Here is a 17,878-nt window from a genome sequence, read left to right as displayed (position 1 = left end):
CTCCACCCCTTTCCCGTCACCGCCCTTAGGAAGGAAGAGAATCCCACGGCTGCCGCACACTTTGCCACTTCCCGCTGACCACACAACCGCGTCGCGACGAATACTGTTTGCTCCCAAATTAGCAAAACTGCGAGCGTTGTGGCCGCTGAAAACAACTGGAACATTCCTCTTGAGCTAGCTAAGCCGTACTGCGAGAGAGTATAACGAAATAACGAAAAAAAAAATAATAACGACCGGAATGTAATGCAGCAGCGCAACCCAGCGATAAGCTAGCAGGCCTGTAAGAGGCTCAGGCGCAGCCGAGATTGTAATGATGCGCACGGCATGCCGCTGTGTACGGAGCCACTACCAACGAAGACGACTGTGAAGCGTCCAGACGAAAATCGTTTCATACCAGGCGTTTCAAGGTACCCGGCCACCGACATTTAAAAAAAAAAGAAGAAAAAAAAAGTATATATTATGTGTACCTCTTACAACTACACAGGACATTGTTAGAACTAAATATAGCAAAAAAGTTTCAGAAAAATAAAGTAAAAGTTGAATTTTCGAAAAATTGCGTTCTGCGGCATATTTGGTCGTAAATGTTGAACTGAGGTAATTAAAAGTAAAGATGTAGAGATTCGAAATTTTACAGTCAGGATTACTGACCCTTTACTTACACATTTGTTCGGAGCTTTTGTTTGTTTCCGAATTTCAGCGCTCGCATTGCTAAACTATAATGCGCCTTACACCGAGACGTACACGCTCCCTGTCCCGGAGCACAGCCAGACGCAACGCTTCTCACGAGTTTTGCGTGCGCATGGCGTCTAGTTACTTGAACCTCCAGCATATGTTGCCGTCTCAAGAATCCTGCCACTCGATACCGCAGCATGGCTTTCGGCTTCATCAGATCGCACCCACGGCTGACATTTCTGTCGGTCTCCCGAGAACAGTCTAGGAAGATATTGGCCGACTAAACAAGCTCCGACATCCACTACCTCAAATATAGAAAAACGCATATCACCCGTTTTACGTTTCCACTCCAGATTTCGGATCCACATACTCCTCTGGCATTGAACACTATTGTTGAGTGACGAAGCCGCGGCTCTCAAGAGTCTGTGAGACGCCACCAGACCATCGGCTCATTATCGACCGCGCCTCAGCACTGCGTGGCGATTGGCTATGGCCGACGGCGGGACCCACTACCTTGTGATTTCTGTGACTGGCCATTCGCTGTTTCAGTGTGATGCTGACGCCATTCTGAAGTCCGATCAAATGAAATGGAGAATGGAACATTATGGAATACGGCTGCTGCATATATGGTTACATACCACGGATCGGGCCATAGTTGTTACAGGCCGAAGTAGCCGCAGTAATTATATGGGATCTATAGCCCAACCCGGATATATCAAACTCGAAACAGGCTGCGAAATATTTCGATATACTGACGATAATTGGACACATTAAGTGAAAGTTTCGAAACTTTGGATCAGCAGTCGAGTGATTGTGGCTGGACCAAGATAATGGGAGTAGCAAATCTTGTCTGTAACCATGGATTTAGTGCATCTACACTTGGCATGCACTATTTGAAACAATCCTGGCTGCGCATGCCTCCTCACAAGACATTGCGAGGCCTAACCTGCTTTCCATCGAAGCCGCAGCGGATCCACTGCGATACGATATCTAATCCCCCTGCCGTTACACTGTGGCAGCAATATAGTATCGGTTTCTGGAATGCCTTCGGCAGTGAAACAAGCGACGCGCGCCGAGCGAGGGTCGCCACTAAGCTCCAGTTAGGTTGGTTTCACCGCGCGACAGGATGTACCATGGAAAATATGAGATTCTGGTTGCGTGCGAGTTTCAACAAGACTCATTAACAGGCTTTCTTAGACCCCAACTGAAGAAAAACAAAAAGTCGGTCGCACTACACAAAGTCTGGAACTGATATGCTCGCGTGAAAGCTCGCGTGAAAGAAGTTCCTCTAAACCTGAAGTGCGCTCTACGTCTGTGAGAGCCCGCCACGCAGAGGACTGGCGCAACACGAAACAACCTCAGCTTGAGAGAGAGAGAGAGAGAAAAAAAAAAAGAAGCAGAAAGGCCACAGACGGGCTTCAACCAAACTTCGCATTTAGAGTTTCGACCCATTTAAGACCTGTCAAGGACCATTTTCCCAAGCACTTAGTCACAGAGAAGTAGTGGCTGTGAGAAGGCTTGAGCCCCGTGGAAACCGGTGGGTACTCGACGGAACTATAGGGAATGCGCAACCTCTTATATTTTACTCAGTGCCCAATGACGTCCACAGAACATTGTGCAGAGAGGGCACCTATTGTTTATAAAAGGTCGAAAGCGGGGCATGTGTGTGTGTGTGTGTGTGTGTGTGTGTGTGTGTGTGTGTGTGTGTGTGTGTGTGTGTGTGTGTGTGTGTGTGTGTGTGTGCGTGTGCGTGCGTGCGTGTGTGTGTGTGTGTGTGTGTGTGTGTGTGTGTGTGTGTGTGTGTGTGTGTGTGTGTGTGTGTGTGTGTGTGTGTGTGTGTGTGTGTGTGTGTGTGTGTGTTGGGGGGGGGAGGTTACGGTAGACAACCAGCAGAAAAACACTACACTATTTCATGCCTGAACTATATATATATTAGATGAAATTTATGGTTGTTCCATTTCGCTGGGACCAAGATAATTACTGGGTGCAACGCAGTCCCGCCTTTTAAGCTCGCCTGGTTTGCTTGCTTGTGAAACGTTTTATTCCTTGCAATGAGAGGACGCGAGCCGGCGAAGATATTGAACGCCGACCTCAGTTGGTTAGCTAGTAGCCCCAGTTCGGGCTGCCGCAAGTGCTAGCCGCCTCGCGAGCACGGCGGGCCAGGGCCTTTTGGGCCCCAAACGACGAGCACCCGAGAAGGAACGCCTCCCAAGCCTTTTCAGTGCGGGTGAGATGGGGAGAAAATTAGGGACTAGATTGATTAAAATAAAAAAATTCCCTGTATTTTTTTTCCTTGCTCCTTTACACTAAAGAAAATGCACTTGATTCAGAAAAAAAAATCAAGCACTATAAGGAAAGGAAGGTTGTACGATTCATTTTATGACACCTAACGAGGTTCTGAATTCGCACGAAAAATTGAAAAGGCGGTCACATATGTCCCTTGCAAGGGTCCTGTGTCTTTGTTTTGAAGTGCGCTAGTTTGATTTCCACATATGTCCCGATTATTATTATTTTTTTTTATGGGAAACTACATTTTAAACTAAGATAAAGACAGGCGTGGAACGGGACAGGGACAGGGCTCTAAGAAGCAGACGCTGGTGCAACAAAAGCCTTACCTACGAGCTCCTTTGGAGCAATTTATGGACGTTATGGGAGCACTTTTGCAGCTAGCTGATAGCATTAAATGCGACTCAGCGCATTCTTTTTTTGTTCGCAATGAGAAAATCTGGATGAAAATTTATTACAGCTGTATCCCATTGCCCACAATTATTTACGAGCGGAATGGTTCTAAAGATTTCTGCTCATGTGTACGGGAAAAAGTTAGTCTCTCCCGCAACAAAGAGTATATGTAAGCATGAAATGGTTACGGGCACAGCACGTTCTCTCTCTCTCTCTCTCTCTCTCTCTCTCTCCGTCCGTCCGTCCGTCCGCCCGCCCGCCCGCCCGCCCGTCCGTCCGTCCGTCCGTCCGTCCGTCCGTCTCTCTCTCTCTCTGTGTGTGTGTGTGTGTGTGTGTGTGTGTGTGTGTGTGTGTGTGTGTGTGTATGTGTATGTGTATGTGTGTGTGTGTGTGTGTGTGTGTGTGTGTGTGTGTGTGTGTGTGTGTGTGTGTGTGTGTGTGTGTGTGTGTGTGTGTGTGTGTGTGTGTGTGTGTGTGTGTGTGTGTGTGTGTGTGTGTGTGTGTGTGTGTGTGTGTGTGTGTGTGTGTGTGTGTGTGTGTGTGTGTGTGAGAGAGAGAGAGAGAGAGAGAGAGAGAGGTGCAAAGCGATCGTTCTCGCTTCGCAACATGCTTTCTATACCTCTCCTTTCATCAGGCTCCATAGCTCGGCCACGGCCGCTCGATGGAAGCGCAGGTGCGGCCTGCTGCGTCGCGTCGCAGTCAATGGGCGAGCGTGTCCTTGGGGAGTTTACAGTTGCGCCCGCTGTTTCTGCTGAGGGCGCCACTGTTCAGGGACACGTCACCGTCGGGATTGCGGGCTCGGGGCGCGCGGTTTTGTTTGTCTCTGGACGCGTTCGCGTCAGGTCGGCGTAATCAACTCAAGTTTTATTGTGTGCGCGTGTGTGAGCTCGTTTACGTCTAGACGGGACGCGTTTACGTTGTGTGCTGGGCTCGCTTCGTGCTTTTTGCTGTGCGCACGTACTGTGGTCCGTCTCACGCGTGCGGCGCAATGCCGCGAAACTGCTGTGTGCCGCTCTGCGACACAAACGCGAGAAAAGACCCTACCGTGAGGTATCATGAGTTCCCATGCGACCTCCAGCGTAGGGAAGCGTGGCTCAAGAATATCTCCCTCCAAGGACAAGCGGGAAAAAGTAGCAAGTGGGCGCCTATCGACAGGTCTCTGGTATGTTCCTTACATTTCACAAAGAATGACTACACAAAGAATACCAAGGTGAGGCTCCTGCTTCCCACTGCTGTCCCGACAAAGCAATCAAGCTGTCAGCTTACGTGCGTCTTCATTAACCGGATAATGAAGTCTCAAGAGGTCCGGCGAAGCAGCAAGCTGTGTGAACTGTTCATTTCAGTTTGCTTCCGCACTTTACACAGTACCCGCAGCTAATCTGTGAAAAAAACAACCGTGCCCACACTGAGGAGCTTTGCAAGATATTCCTAAGTAAGTTGCTGCGCCCACTGATAGCGAACTGTGCCGGCAATCTCAACGCAACAGTGGAGCGACTTTTAAGGCTATGCCATAAACCTCTCTCCAGGAAGGTTCTCCGTTTGTGAACGTCTTCTTCCTCTTTTTGTGTAACTGTGCAATAAATGTATCTAGTCTTGCTGAAGCAGTTTGTGGTTTCCTTGGCTTCAGTTGCGCTTAGAAAAATTCACAACTTCACTATACTAAACGTATTTGTTTTTCTAAATTACAACAGTTTACAACCTTGATGTTCCACGGAAATGTGCTGAAAATTAGCGAAGCATTAAGCAATTTTTCTGATCGCGGGTAAGTTAGTTTCCAACTGGAAGACTTGATGCGCAATCTTGAGACTAGAAATTGTTGAACGCTAGCTGTAAGTTGCACAGTAGAGTACAGTCGCCCAGTCACAGTAGGATCACATTTTCTTATTGGATTGCGCTGGCAGCATAGAACAGGTTGACATCAATCTTTTGTATACGCGTTTTTGCAAGAATGAGTAAACGGTGTGAAACTGACACGCGAGGAATTCGCGACATTGTGATGTAAAGGATAATGCATTGTGCTACCTTGGCCGCTGAACAGCTTCCAATTGCTGACAGACGAGTGAAATTTTCATCTGACAACCAATTTGACCCGAATGCACATCACAGTAAAGCGCGAACTATCGAGCGGCTTTGAACTACGTACCAATAAGTTTTTGGTGTACACGCCAGTATATACATCCTTGCGAAGAAAACGCGGTAGTGCTGACATGTTCACACTAGACATGACAGTATATAGGAATTCATGTTTCAAAATTGTGTGAAATGGAGCTCTTAAATCCTTAAAACAGTAAGCTCCGACCGTACCGGCGCCTCGCTCAAAGCGCAGCCAGGCGCAGCTCTCCGCGCGCGGCTGTCCCCGAACGGTGGCGCCGCGGCGGTGGCGACGGGAAGTAGGCGCCTCCCGCGGGTTTCGGGCGATGTAGCAGGCCGCACCTAGTGCGCGCTTCCATCGAGCGGCCGTGGCTCGGCTTAGGCAGCTGTGCCGGTGACGGCATCGAAATGCAGAGCGATGCAGAAGCGTACACAAGCCACGAAAAGACGAGGACCTGACAAGAATGTAGAAGAAGCGACGCGTGCTTCCCGAGCGTGTGTAAAACCGTCTGCTAAAGAAGGAAACGCCATCACCTGGCGCCGCAGCGCAGTGACGGTCTTGATTCTAAATTCCCGAACGCGCTTCGAACCGACCGCCGGCGTCGGGCGGTTTTCTACGCGCGAGCCTGTGGCACAGTGGCGCCATCATTGGGAAGGGAGTGAGATCCTCAGAGAGCGGAGAACTCGTCTCGTTAAATCTCGTTCGGTGCCTGGATGAAGGAGAATCGACGCCCGGATGTTCGCGCTTGGCCTTGCCTCGACGTCACCTCTGGGTCGCCGACAACGGGAGCTAAAACAATTGCATGCTAAAAAAAAATAGACAAACGGCAGTTACTACAAACAGCAGTTAAAATAAATTGTAAATTGGTTCTTAGGAAAGAAAAGACGCAGTTCTCGGCGGACACCTGAACCGCGCTGTAAGGGAAGGGAGGTAGGTGGCAGTGAAAGAAGAGAGAAAGAGCCGCCGTAGTTGAGGGCTACAGAATAATCCACCTGGGGATCTTTAACGCACGTGCATCGATTTTGCAAAAGGTGCACCTTTTTTCTCTGCGCCTCCATCGAAACGCGGCCGTCGCGTAATACCCGAGTTCGAACACTGGTATTACGCGAAGCGTATACAGCTCGTTCGGACGAAAACCGTAGACGTATCCGTTTCGGCTCGGGTGTTATCGGAGGTGCTCGGAACATGGCAAGGAAAATGGAGGCACGTAGTTGATTGATAAGTTCTAGGTAATGGATGGGAAGTGCGATAGGTGATTGGGGGTTAATACTACAGCAATAATTAATCGCTTAATTATAAACAAATAAAATATCTTAAACAGCAAATAACGTATAGGAAAAGCTGAACGACTGGACCTACGGAGGAAAAAACTAGGAGGGAGCGTCACGAGTCATCGTTGAAGCCAGGCCATAAAAACACGATGGACACGCCACGTGACACGGAACTGGTAGGCGGCAGTTCTCGACTGGTTTCGGCTTCTTACGCGACACAGAGTCACTCCCCGCATACCAACCTGGTTTTGAGTCTGGCAACTATGTTGGCTAAATTTAGTTTAGCAAATGTTGCTTCAATTAGCCTAGGACACCTGCGGAAGTTTGTTTTCGTAAGAGTCACCCGTTACAAATAAGAAACCCCACATCACTGCAAATCCAAATTAAAAAAAAAATCCCAATGATCAGCGAACACGACAGCCCCGACGAGAAAGAGAAGTTAGCGGAGTAACCTTCTAGAGCACTATAGCAGAGTCAGAGGAGGATCGTCTTTGTAGGCTGTGCGTGTGACGTCACGCTCCCTCTCAGTTTTTTTTTTTTTTTTCCCCTCCGTGAGTGAAACAAACTGCCGTGGATGTCGATGCGGCTGTGTCCTTTTTGTAGCGAGAGCCCAGTGTTGTTCAGCCGACGATAACAGTCGGTTAAATGCAGCACAGGACGGTGCAATTGGTACAGCACTTCCACCACTGTTAAAAAAAAAAAAAATATGTATAGTTAAATTGTGTGAAGCCCAGGATGATCTTGAACAAGAATCCAGCGTATTTGGCATAGAATTACCCATATAAGCCAACAGAAGTAAACAAGACGATAAACCTAACATGATGGAAAACATGACTAGCGGCAGTGATATGTCCAGGCCTCTCTCTACTCACACAAGTTTTACGGTCAAGCAAAAGTTTCTGTGCACGTCTGAAAGGCAAAAACGTGCGTGTGCGTTATACGCAGGTTATTTTACAACAAGGATCTATAATGCAAAAATTACATCAGGATAGTAGGACATATGTTGAGGGACGAATATGCCCCACTACCCTGCAATGCGTGGGCCAGATATTTTGACCACGGCAGATCCACTGGCATGTTGCCGTCGCCACGATAACGCAGCGAACTCGATTAACACCTCCTAAAAGTGGGAAACGTAATTTTTGCGATAAACTTCGAGCCGCACAAGTGTAGACCTATGGGCGTGCGCATGGCACCGCGGACCACCAGCTGGTGAATGCTAAAGGCCAACACGCTTGAATACGATGGTATAAACGCCTGCACCGAACCAGCTAAGCAAGCTGGTTTGGCAGCTCTTGCGTAGTTGGAACTGTATGGCTGAACAATACTTGCAGTAAGTGAAGTGAAATTTAATGAGTTTGGAGCAAAAGCGTGTGATTAAAACAAAACGAAAAATTGGCAGTGGCCAGGATATACGCAGCGTTAGCTAAGGTTCAGCTGGTTATTCTTAGCTTTCCCAGCACGTTTAGCCTTCTTATGTTGGTTCTTCGTACGCTCAAACGCCAATTGCCAGGAAACTACTTCGGGATCCGATGAGTTAAGCTTCTCCGCCCTTCTGCGCCGCTGAGCAGCAATTTCACTCTCCTTCTCCATGGCTATACACCTCTACTGAAACCTATGCGCATGCGCGGCGCTACCAAGTGGCTCCAGCGCAGTGTCAGACTTGGCTAGTATGCAACGAAGGCGCACTCCGTTTCATACATCAGGTGCAACGCAGCGAAAGCTACGCAAGCAGTCTGCAAGAAAAAAAAAAGGAGGCGTATCACTACGCGCTCGTTTTGTGGCCGAGTGGTTCCTGCGGAAACGGGCTCTATTCCGAGCATACACGTTTGCAATAGCTTGCTTCGCACGCCTAGACATGCGGATCTTATAGACCGTTTACAGAGAGTAGTTCCGCTCCTCCCTAGCAGGTGGCACCACTAGGACGGCCGTCATTGCTGGCCTTCGAAACGCATCGACGCGCAGTGCAGACTGCTGCGCTGTGCGTCTTGTGAAAGAATGCCGGCAGACTTTTAAACACTGCTGCTTTGATGCAGATGTCATCTTTACTGTATAAGTATTGTGCGAGGAAGTAGAGCTGATGACCCTGTTGTTTACTGCGGAAGAACAGACTGTGTTTTCTACACAAGGCGCACATAATGGCCTCTCGGAGGTGTATCACAAGTTCATGTTTCTTTCTGGGAAAAGAAAGCGCCTGTGAGTTGTAGATAAAGGCTATACCTCACACACCAGCTCATTTTAGCACCGGCAGTAGCCATGAGAATGCAAAAACGACCCTGGCGTTTTCTGAGGAGTTGTATAATGTGTCTTTGCACTGCTGTCACGTTATTTTCGCAGGGCTTTAGGAAGTACCTTGACGTGGCTATTAATGTCTACGCATTTATAAGAATTGATTGTGCAGAGAGGCAAAGTCAGTGTAGGCATGTCAGTGAATCTGCTTACTTTAATTATAGTACTGTTCCCAAGGATGCGCGATCGAATCCTGGCCTAGCTTGGCGGCTGCTTTTCGATGGAGGCGAAAAGCTAGACGCCCGCGTGTTGTGCAATGTCAGTGCACGATAAAGAACCCCATGGGTGGGAAAACTGTCAGTGAATCTGCTTACTTTAATTATGCACTGTTACCAAGGATGCTGGATCGAATCCCGACCTCGGCGGCTGTTTTTAGATGGAGGCGAAAAGGCAGGCGCCCATTTGCTGTGCAATGTCAGCACACGTTAAACAACCCTAGGGGGTGGCAATTTCCGGAGTCCTCGACTCATAGCCTGAGTCACTTTGGGACGTTAAACCCTAAAAACCAAACCAAACCAAACTTTAATTAGATAAGCACTGCTGCAATACATGTAATAACTGCTGATTTTATGAAGATCATTCACGGGTCAATTATGAAATTTGCCATAATAAGATTTTTTATATCCCTGAATGCTGGGACTACCTACTGTGGGTTCTGAATTCCGGTGCATTTTACAGTCACTTTCGCCCGAGCGCAGGTGAACGCCGCTGAGCACCTGATGCGGCCTTCGAGCGGCGTAATAGTCTTTTGAAACCAGGACGTTTACAGGAGGCAAACATTATATCTAATAAATTGTCGGGGATTACACGCGCGTCCCTATTGAGTAGTAAATATTGTGTACAAGGCTAAATGGTGAACATTCATAATGCGTCTCAGCCAGCACGGTCTGAACTTGCGTTCGCCTTTTGCGCAAGAAAATTTAAAGAAAATACGTTTGAGGGAATAATCAGTTTGCAATCTATTCAGTTTTACAGAAAACCATGTTTCCCACAAAGAACGCCAGAGAGGGATAAAAAAAAAACGAGCCGACGGCTGGCTGGTTTGCCGACACGTTCTAGCCAATGCAGAGAGTTAGGAGGGCGCAATAAATGAACTACGTGGTTAAATTAAATATTTTTAGCACCTACAAACGCTATGAGCATTCACATGAAGTTTTTTGGCTGTCTATAAGCTCGTTGTCTCTAGCGATAGCGGGTGCGCCGCACCGTGCAGCCGATTACCAACGCGTCGGAAGCCGTCAAACCAGAAGGCCCAAAGGCCGGCGATGGCGGAAGGGTCACATGATCAACTATGGCAGCGCCCAGCGCGGAGGGCACAGCCAGCGTCATCTAGTGGCACAGCTGGCAAGGTTGCGGGGCAACGAAAACGCGACACGAACGAAAACGACATAAAAAGCCTACAAATTCACCGAATCTGATCCTTTCTCCCTAAAAAAGCTGCTCTTTATGAAGTTGATGGCAAATGTAAGATGTATTAAGCTTGCAGACAAAATAACTATTACTTCCTCTCGTAAAGAGCAGGCACTATTTTTCATCGCGGATTCGGAGCTGTAGCTTTGGCAGTGCTGCACTTGATGTATGAAACGGCGCCAGGCGCGGCTACGAGGTGGCGGTGGCGGAGCGCGCGGCTCCGGCGCGCCAGCTGCGTGACGTGTGACGTCACTGCTCCTCGCGCTTGCGCAGCACGGCTCTCCAGGAGCCACGCGAAACTGCTCAACCTCGGCCAGTGTAGCTAAGCCTACCAAAACAAAACAAAATATACTACAGACACCTGATATTCGCAATACTCCTTTTGCAGCAGCCATGTGCGTTAACGGCTTTACAACTCTCTTAAAGGGCCACTGTCCAGGGAAGGCCCTTTTAAGAAAAGGAGCCCAGTGTTTCGATCAGGTACCGGAGATAGTCTGTGCAAAATTCTACAGCGACACGCGCGCCGCAAAGCATCGAAATAACAATTCAAAGCTCCCTCATGCTCTCCTTTGAGAAGCCAGCTTCACCGCTCCCTGCGCTGGCCCGACGGGCGCCGATAACGACGTACGTATCGGGAACGACGTCCATTGGTCCGTCTAGCTGACTGACGGGAGAAGGATGGGTGTCTACCGCTCGCAGCGCGCTTTTTCCTCGCCACGGCCAGACTGAATCCAGCGGCGCGCGCTCCCTCGACCGTTCTTTTTTTTTTCGCGCTCGCGGAGAGCCACGCCCCACCTCCCGCGAAACGCGGAGGAGGAAGGGGAATTTGTATTGCGGAAGCTAGACGACCTCGGGCAGGAGAGTGAAAAACCTTTGCGAGGGAACGGAAGGAGAGAGGCATGACAGAATCGGGTGATTGCGGTGGCTGTAACAGCGTTATTAGTTACTCTTTTCAAAAACATTTTGCGGACTTGCGTTCCAGGGGCGAAGTCTCACAGTCACCGGGGAAGAAAATATTTTCGACCGGAGGGTGGACAGTGGGCCTTTAAGAAGAACCAGGATGTGTGTTTGACATGTATGCATCCTCCTTTCCACCATTACTGTAGGTTGCAGACAGGGGCGTAGCCGGGCGGGTGTTTTGAGTACCCCATCCTTTCGGCCTTTGCCAATTTTCTTTTCGGCCTGCGGCGTATAACAATCCTGTAAAAATATTTCTGGCTACGCCACTGGTTGCAGTGTATTGCCCTGCAATATTGGAGGACTCACTTTTTGCTGAGGTGTCTGGACACGTCGGACTTCTTGAAGCCCTCGAGGTTGTAGAGTCTCTTGGCGAGCCGCGAGGCAGATGGCATGTCCACCGCCTTGGGGCTGTAGTGGAAGGAGCGCAGCGACTCGGCGTCCGACTCCTCGTCAGTGCCGGCGTCGTCCTGTTGCGCCAGCTCCTCCTCCAGCGTGCCGCCGGAGTGCGCCGACGGCGGCGAGTCCAGCTCGAGCGTCTCCGAGGCGTCGGTGCGCGACGCCGTGGAGCCGTTGGAGCGCGAGTGCTGCATCCTGCGCGCGCCGCGGGCGGCCGCGCGCAGCGACGAGTCGAGTAGGGCCGGGTGACGGAACTGCGACTCGCTCAGGTCCGGCTCGGCGACCCAGTCCTCCTCGCGCGAGAAGCCGTCCTCGTTCTCTGGCGACAGCTGGCTGGGCGAGCTGAGGTCCAGCTCGCTGGCGTGCACGCGGTCCGCTTCCTCGGAGCCGAACGCCGACGCCATCTCGGACGTGCAGCACTCCAGCTCGCTCAGGTTGTCCTCTCGCCGGCCCGAGGAGGAGGACGCGCTGCCCGTGGTGGCCGTGTTGTCCTCCGACGAGCCGGCGTTGTACGTCCAGAGCACGCGCGGGTCGTCCTTGGTGTCGAGCAGCGTGTTGAGCGACGAGGCCATTTCGTCGTCGTCGATGTCGATGCTGACGGCGGCCACGGTCCCGCGCGCCTTACCCAAGTGGTCGTCGCTGCGCGAGGTGCGCACGCCAAACGAGCCCTTCTTCTCGGCCACGGGGCTCTGGAGCGAAGACGCCTCGCGCTTGGTACCCCGCTGCGAGTCCCCGGGGCTCGCCGGCGTAGACTGCGTGCGCGGAGCCTTTGTGCTGCTCGCCTTCGTGATGATCAGGTCGCCTGTCATGGTAAACAGCTCGCACTTGCGCGCCACCACCGCAGCAGAAGAGGAGGATGTGGATGGCGATGACGTGACTTCGTCGCCACCAGCTTCGTCCGCTGTCACGTGCTGTCCGCCGCTAGGTGTCCCGTTCTGGCGCGGAGCCGCCGGCTCGCCCGCCGCCGGCGACTTGAGCCGCTCACTCGACGCGGCCGCCATCATCTGGCGTCGCACCCGCTCCTGGATGGCCGGGTCTGCGCACCAAACAATAGACGCTGCAGCTCCCCCCCGCGAGAATACGCAGTGCGGCCGACCAGGCTGCTTTCGCTTTGGGTTGCAAACAAGAAATGCGCGCATCTACCAAGACAACCGTACACAGAGTCTGTAAGACGAAACAACATTCGCATACGCAGCACCGCGACGGTATTTAAACAAATAACCCCATTGAGTGCGAGCTAGCACAAAGCGAAAACAGTATCCGATCAACTTAGAATTGTGAGCGAGCGTTTAAAACACAAAGTTTGCACAATCAGTACTGCACACAGGCACGCGGCATGGCCGTTTCTAAACAAGCCTTCACAGGCCAGCAGCAGGTGCATTTTCAGGTATGGGGGCGAACCTTTTACCAGCACACGGAGAGAAGGTGGTGGATGGGAACCGCTCGTACGAGATGCGCGCCCGGAGGCAGGGTCCCAGAAGACTCCGGCCCCGCCTCACTGCCCAATCTTTGAGCCATGACAGCGTCCAGGCCGACGACATCGCCGCGGCCCGCGTCCACGGACGCCGGCGGGCACAAAACACAGCAGCGCGATGTCGCGTCTTCATCCTTGTCTCCCTTAGGTACGCGGCGGTAACAGCCAATGCGCGCAAACATGGAATCCGCGTAACACAACGAAGAGGGGTGCTGAGAACGCCACCCAAACGGTGCTGTTGCGCGCTTCAAATTCAGAGGGTGAAATTCGAGCAGTTACATGCAAGCCGCGCTAGTAGTGCGGTTCGTAAGAGCGGCGCTGAGCACAGTTTGAGAAAGAAGAAAATCGTTCAACATCGCGCCCCCTTATATGCGCCTAAATAAAGACCACTGCGCATGTAGCACGCTCTGTGGAGAGATTAAACAACATACACATAAAATATCGCTGCTGTATTTCCGTCTAGTCTCGCGGTTCACGCGTATTCTTGCGCGAACAGCCATGAAATTCGCAGAGGAATACATGCAAGCCTCCAAAGTAGCGAGAGGAAATTTATGTAGTTCATCCAATTTAAGCAAGCGGCTGTCGGGAACTTTCTATTCATTTACCTGAAAGAAATACGCCCGTTAGAGACAGGTAAAGCAAAGTAAAAATGAGTAAATAAAATCGGCATATTAACACTGAAACTAATTTCCCTACGGGTATTTATTTTTTTTTCGGGTGATTTGTAGGGTAATATTATATAATCAAAAATTACATTTTTTTTTTATGGGTGAGGTACGAGAGTACCTTTTCTAGGCGATAGTGTACAGTCCACCGCGCCATTCATTTCAATGGCGCATTGGACTGTAAACTTTTGCATCAGACTGCACGTACAGGTGCAGTCAAAATATGGCGACGCTGACGAAAAAACTCAGAATTCGTCAGTATTTGAATGCGCAGCGCAATGTGGTCGATATTTACTGCTGCACTGTGTAATTCTCAGAATGACAATTAGTGTGAATTGAACTATTCAAGGATGCAAGAAATGAAGGCGACACAATTAGACTTTTTCGCTACAATCTACTTTTGACAGCACCTGTGTATACAAGGTATTTCACAGAATAGTGTCAAGAATTTAAAAAAAAAAACGCGATTTTTGAGTTATGAAGAGTTTTGTTAGTCAGAGCACTGTCAGCGATCAGGCGCATCAGAAATTTCAGAATGCAGTTAAGACATGTTAACTAGAAGGCTGGCCAGCTCACATTACACTGTTATCTGTTTAACCATCCCACGGTTAACCATTACGGTTACGTACTGGTTAACGTAAATAGCACCTGTAACGAGATCTCCCAATAGCCGCTCCAATCCAAGTGCTGCGGAAAGAGACCATCCATGGGATAAGTGCCGACGCACGCTCAGGCGTTGTTTCGCGTTGAGTGCAGCAGCGAGACATCTCGCGCTGTAGCGGTCACTATATGATGACACTTTCGAAAATATATAATGGATATCACTTACGACATGGTAAAAATATCTCAGGAGACTAACGGTAGTAGTTAAAAAGTTAACTGAAGTATTAGCTGACCAGCCTGCTAGTTAACACAGCCGTATTCCGGTGCGATGTACCACTGAAAGCGCTATTATAACTCAAAAAGCCTACTTATAAAAATTTATGAGATTGATACTGCTTGGTGAAACACACTGTATCTTGTGTGTGGCGCAAAAAAAAAAATACTGAACATGCGCCTCTTGGAACTCGATGATTCAAGCCAACAAGAGCTGTCCGCCTTACAACAGAATGCCAGACACTTGACAGGGTGAAAGAGCAAGTCGCTACAGCCACTTGATTCTAAACCACGAACGAGCCAGCTGGAGGGAAAAAGTCTAAAAATCTCCACACTTACCATCCCCGGTGAAAGAGGAATTTTTATTCCAGATTCCGGTCGGATACATACAGAGAAAGCGGCAGCCCCTCAAAAGAGGCCAACGCAGCAAATGGCGCCGATCGATTCTCATGACGCGCTGTGGTTAATACGATTTAACGTCATGGTGAAGCTCTGTTATTTGTCTCATCTGTCACTCCCTGTGTCCTACGACGTCACTAGAATCAGTCGACGCCACTGGCTGAGTGGGGTCATTTTTCTGCTTTTTCTGCAGTTGCATCCGACTAGACGTGACGTCAAGGTTTGGGAACTTTCTTTTGAATCCGAGCGACTACACGAGACGTCAGGGATTCGGAGCTGCTTGCAGAAGAACAGCGTCCGCAAAGTTGGCGGCCGGAAAGAGCGTCTCGGACAGCGCCCGAGAAACAATGGTGACACACGATGCGCTTACTATACGGTCTCTCGAAGCTCCGGCGCCGGGAGCGGCTGCCTGGGAATGTTCGTCGTACGACCTGGCGACGTCGGGCAATGTCGTCCGTCGAAACCCTACCCGTGGGGCGTAGCTCGCCGAGGAGCGAAAAACGAACCGGGACGCTTGAGAACGGAATGAGACGGTCACCTTGAATGCAACACCAAAAAAACGCGATGACTGCTTTGTTTCATGCGGCTTTATATAGCGATTTAATTGGAGGTTTCAACTATAGTAACGTAACGCTCATTTAGTAGGTGCACCGCGCATCTTGTTGGTTTGCTTTTGTGAGACTGTCCACAACCTCGAATAAACGCACTCTGCAGTCGTAACTCGGGCGCCGACGACAGCGCCCCTTGTGACGGCGCGAGCGTCCCCTCGGGGTTGTCCGCGGTCGAGTCTGCGCCGCTATCAACTTGTGGCTCGGGAGTTTTCTCGAGTGTTGCAAAAGTGCTGTATGTGCAACATCCAGTAGAGGAACTCTCGAGACACAGTCTTCAAATCCTTTTGTTATATATTTCTTTGTTGCCACAGAAGTATTTGCGTGCGCTTGGGGATAACGCGGAGATATCTTTGCGCCATCACTTCTTTTCCCGCCTCCGTGATTCAGAAAAGCCGAATTTACCCTTAAAATCACTAAACGAATTACTTTCGGCGCTAACAAGAAAGTCACCTAAGTTTTTGGTGACTTCTTCTTCAAGAAAGTTGCACCATGCGAAAACTAATCTGCGACCATTTCCCTAGAAATCGCGGCAAAACGTTTTCGCTTTCTTTTTTGGTCATTCGAAAGCACGAGCACCTCTCGACAGTAATCGACATCAGAATGGGTGAGTTAATTCATTTAGCAATGAGTTTGTTCAAGCGTAGACACGTTAGTGAAAGGACATCTGCTGTACCCATAAAACATTAACGCAGAGCCGACATTAAAGCCTTTCGCATGCATTGAAAAGTAAAATAACGTTAACGATGTTAACAACTAAAAGGGTTTAGTGTTCTGAAATTGTGGGGCCTTAGTCTATTTAAAGAGAGTAAACGACTAAAACATTTTCTTGTTTGGCAGATGAACCGGATGAACCTCCTCCTGTTTTGAATTCCCCTTTCGTCAAAAAGCGAGGCTTCACTCTCACTAATACTATACGACAACAAAATAAATAATAATAAAAAAGAATAAAATGCATCCACACAGTCCATTGTTCGAATTACTTGTCCCTCATCGCGCTTGTACCTACTGGAGCACAACGAGAAGAAATTCGAACAGCGGAGCACAATAGGGTCGTTTTACTCGCATTTCTTTTTGCCCTCCTTTCACTTCAGTTACGCCTGTAGTCTTGAAAGCAGAGGGCAACAACCACTGCGAATAAATTTTCAAGCTATGGTAGCGCGGCACTCCCCGCTATAACACCACTGACTCATCGGCTGTCGTGTACCTAAAACGGCAATACAACTTAGGAGAGGCCCTTGCCATCCACAGTGCATTGAACAAAGTATGGCGGAAGCGAAGTCAAAATTTGGAATTAGCCAAGTCGGGCCATTAGCAACGGCGACGCTGTAGCTATGAAAACTCGGGCCACTAGCAACAGCGTTGCTAAGGGCCCTAGGAGCCCTAGATACGTGAGCGTCGCGGAGAAAGAAAGAAAATGCGGAGGGTAAAGGAGGAGGAGGACCCCTTCATGGATCACTGCCTTGTCGTGGCGGAGGGGCTTGCGAAACTCGATGAAGTCGTGAGCTCTGCTGTGTAGGGCCACCCAAGATAGACAGGTCATGGCGGAGAGTTCTGACAAAATGTGATTCACTGGAGAAGGTAATGGCAACCCACTCCAGTATTTCCTGCCAAGAAAACCCTATGGCCAGTCACAATACCATTAATGATATGGCGCCGGAAGATGAGCCCCCCAGGCTAAAGCCAAAAGGACGCTCAGTTGTGGATGTGTCGGGAAGCGACCGGAAATTCCGATGTTGCAAGGAGGTATATCACATAGCAACATGGAATGTAAGATCTATGACGCAAGGTAAACTGGATGTCGTCAAGCGAGAAATGGACAGATTGAACATTGATACCTTGGGTATCAGCGAGCTCAAGTGGACCGGAATGGGAGAATTTAACTCCGGCGACCATTATGTCTTTTACTGTGGGCATGAATCCAAGAGAAGGAATGGGGTCGCTCTCATAGTAAACAGAAGAATGGGCAAAGCAGTGCTAGGGTACAACCCCAAAAACGACTGAATGATTTCACTTCGGATCCAAGGTCACCCTTTCAACATAACAGTTATCCAAGTCTATACACCGACCACTACTGCGGAAGAAGC

The 17,878-nt window shown here is 49.7% G+C and overlaps 1 protein-coding gene across 2 annotated transcripts in view; it reads right to left on the bottom strand.

Annotated features, from left to right (window-relative positions):
- Efa6 (Exchange factor for Arf 6) overlaps positions 1-17,878 on the bottom strand; it is a 279,435-nt gene that overhangs the window by 62,486 nt on the left and 199,071 nt on the right. For both annotated transcript variants that reach the window (XM_084589581.1, XM_084589582.1), the window contains exon 4: positions 11,680-12,805. In XM_084589581.1, coding sequence (XP_084445707.1) covers positions 11,680-12,805 — 1,126 coding nt within the window. The remainder of the gene's footprint in view (positions 1-11,679; positions 12,806-17,878) is intronic.

This window comes from Amblyomma maculatum, chromosome 1, assembly GCF_055883805.1.
Source record: "Amblyomma maculatum isolate TAMU_Amacu chromosome 1, ASM5588380v1, whole genome shotgun sequence".
Taxonomy (NCBI): Eukaryota; Metazoa; Arthropoda; class Arachnida; order Ixodida; family Ixodidae; genus Amblyomma; species Amblyomma maculatum.
Note: the sequence above shows the minus strand (reverse complement) of the source record. Positions and strands in the feature narration are given on the sequence as shown.